The 1,975-nt window shown below is 61.1% G+C and overlaps 1 protein-coding gene across 1 annotated transcript; it reads left to right on the forward strand.

Moving 5' to 3' along the window:
• The first annotated feature begins 1,011 nt into the window (after positions 1-1,011).
• On the forward strand, positions 1,012-1,590 carry TEX19 (testis expressed 19). Its single transcript, XM_003931818.3, has one exon. The coding sequence runs from the start codon at positions 1,012-1,014 to the stop codon at positions 1,588-1,590; it is 579 nt and encodes a 192-aa protein (XP_003931867.2).
• The last annotated feature ends 385 nt before the right edge of the window (positions 1,591-1,975 follow it).

Consider the following 1,975-nt stretch of genomic DNA (forward strand, 5'->3'; position numbering starts at 1 on the left):
CAGGTCCCCCCAGTTTCCCTCAGGTCCCCCCAGTTTCTCTCAGGTCCCCCCAGTTTCCCTCAGGTCCCCCCAGTTTCTCTCAGGTCCCCCCAGTTTCCCTCAGGTCCCCCCAGTTTCTCTCAGGTCCCCCCAGTTTCCCTCAGGTCCCCCCAGTTTCTCTCAGGTCCCCCCAGTTTCCCTCAGGTCCCCCCAGTTTTCCTCAGGTCCCCCCAGTTTCCCTCAGGTCCCCCCAGTTTCTCTCAGGTCCCCCCAGTTTCTCTCAGGTCCCCCCAGTTTCCCTCAGGTCCCCCCAGTTTCTCTCAGGTCCCCCCAGTTTCCCTCAGGTACCCCCAGTTTCCCTCAGGTACCCCCAGTTTCTCTCAGGTCCCCCCAGTTTCCCTCAGGTCCCCCCAGTTTCTCTCAGGTCCCCCCAGTTTCCCTCAGGTCCCCCCAGTTTTCCTCAGGTTCCTTCAGGCTCTGTCAGGTGAGACTGACGGGGTGCAGGGCAGTGACGAGCCCGGGGAGCTCAGCCGGAGAAACCGAAGGCCTCCCAGCCCCAGTGCTGCTCAGACTGAACGGGGCCCCCCGTAAAGGGCCGGCCTGAACCCCGACGTGCCTGTTCCTGCTGCTCCCCGCAGTCCACTCCCGCCCTGCTGCGGGGGCGCCTCATCTCCCTCCGTTTGCCTTTCCAGCTCCCCGGACACTGCGGCGACTGCAGAAGCTGAAGACGGCCCAGAGGTTCAAGCGTCCGCCCTCTGCAGGTCCCCACTGAGCTGGGACCCAGGTCATCCGCCCTACCCCAAATCCCCGGACAGGAAACCCTTTTCCCCTGTTCCCTGTCCCCCTCGTCCCTGCCCCCCAGCATCCTACTGGCCCCAGCACCTGCAGCCAGATTTTCCTGTTCCCTCAGGTTTCCAGTTTCTCTCAGTATCTCTCAGGTTCCCTCAGTTTCTCTAAGTCTCCCCCAGCTTCCCTCAGGTCCCCTCAAGTTCCCGCTCCTGCCCACCCCAGCAGGAGGCAGGCAGCCTGGCCATGTGTCCCCCGGTCAGTGTGCGGCTCGGGGAAAAGGGCATATCCTACCTCTACGCCTCCTGGATGTATCGGCGTCAACATGGAGACCAGCTCGGCGTTTGCTTCACTTGCTTCAAGAGTGCCTTTGAGGACCTAAAAGAGATGCTGGAGTCAGAGATCTTGGAAGAAGTCAACTGGGACCCTGAGCTGATGGAGCACACTGAGGCAGAGTCTGAGCAGGAGGGGTCCCCAGAGATGGAGCTGGGCTGGGGGCAGAGCCCAGGGCAGCCTATGCAGGTGGGCTCTGAGGCATGGGAGCCGGAGACCCTGGCATCAGCCCCAGAAGGGATGGAAGATGATGCGGGCCTGGAAGATGACGAAGACCTCGAATTTGTGCCCACTGAACTAGGGCCTCAGGACGCTGAGCCCCTGGGCCTGGGTCTTGAGGATGCCGACTGGACCCAGGGTCTTCCCTGGAGATTGGATCTGCCTCGTATCTGCTGCTCACACTGGCGAAGCTGCTTTTCTTCGTGGCAGGAGTCTTTGAAAGTGGACCTGCCCCCAGGGGAGCCCATGGTGTTGGAGCTGGGCACTAGCTAGGCAGTGGACCCTGCCACGGCTGAGGCCTGGTTACTGGCCCTGCAGCTTGTCTCCATGATGGACTGCTATGATGCCATCTACCTCCAGAAGATGACCCCGAACAGGGCCCTGAGGACCCCAGGGCAGCACTGGAAATTACTGCTGTAACCTGGTGAGGGGTGGGTGGTGAGACTCCAAGACGCACCCCAAGAGCAGGACCTGCATCAGTGGAAGCTGAGCATTCTAGAAACATCCTCAACAGGACACAGAGCAGAGCTGGTCCCTGCAGACACTGCCCTGCAGAAGAGGGGATTCATCATAGTCTCTTATTCACCCCAGGCCAACAGGGAGAGAGACAAGGGGGAGTCGGCCTGTAAGCTACAGTCCTCCAGCCAAAGACAGGATC

Source organism: Saimiri boliviensis, chromosome 17 (assembly GCF_048565385.1).
Source record: "Saimiri boliviensis isolate mSaiBol1 chromosome 17, mSaiBol1.pri, whole genome shotgun sequence".
Classification (NCBI taxonomy): Eukaryota; Metazoa; Chordata; class Mammalia; order Primates; family Cebidae; genus Saimiri; species Saimiri boliviensis.

Bases quoted from the DNA above. Each gene is read 5' to 3' on its own strand.
- TEX19 (XM_003931818.3), top strand. From the start codon at position 1,012: ATGTGTCCCCCGGTCAGTGTGCGGCTCGGGGAAAAGGGCATATCCTAC.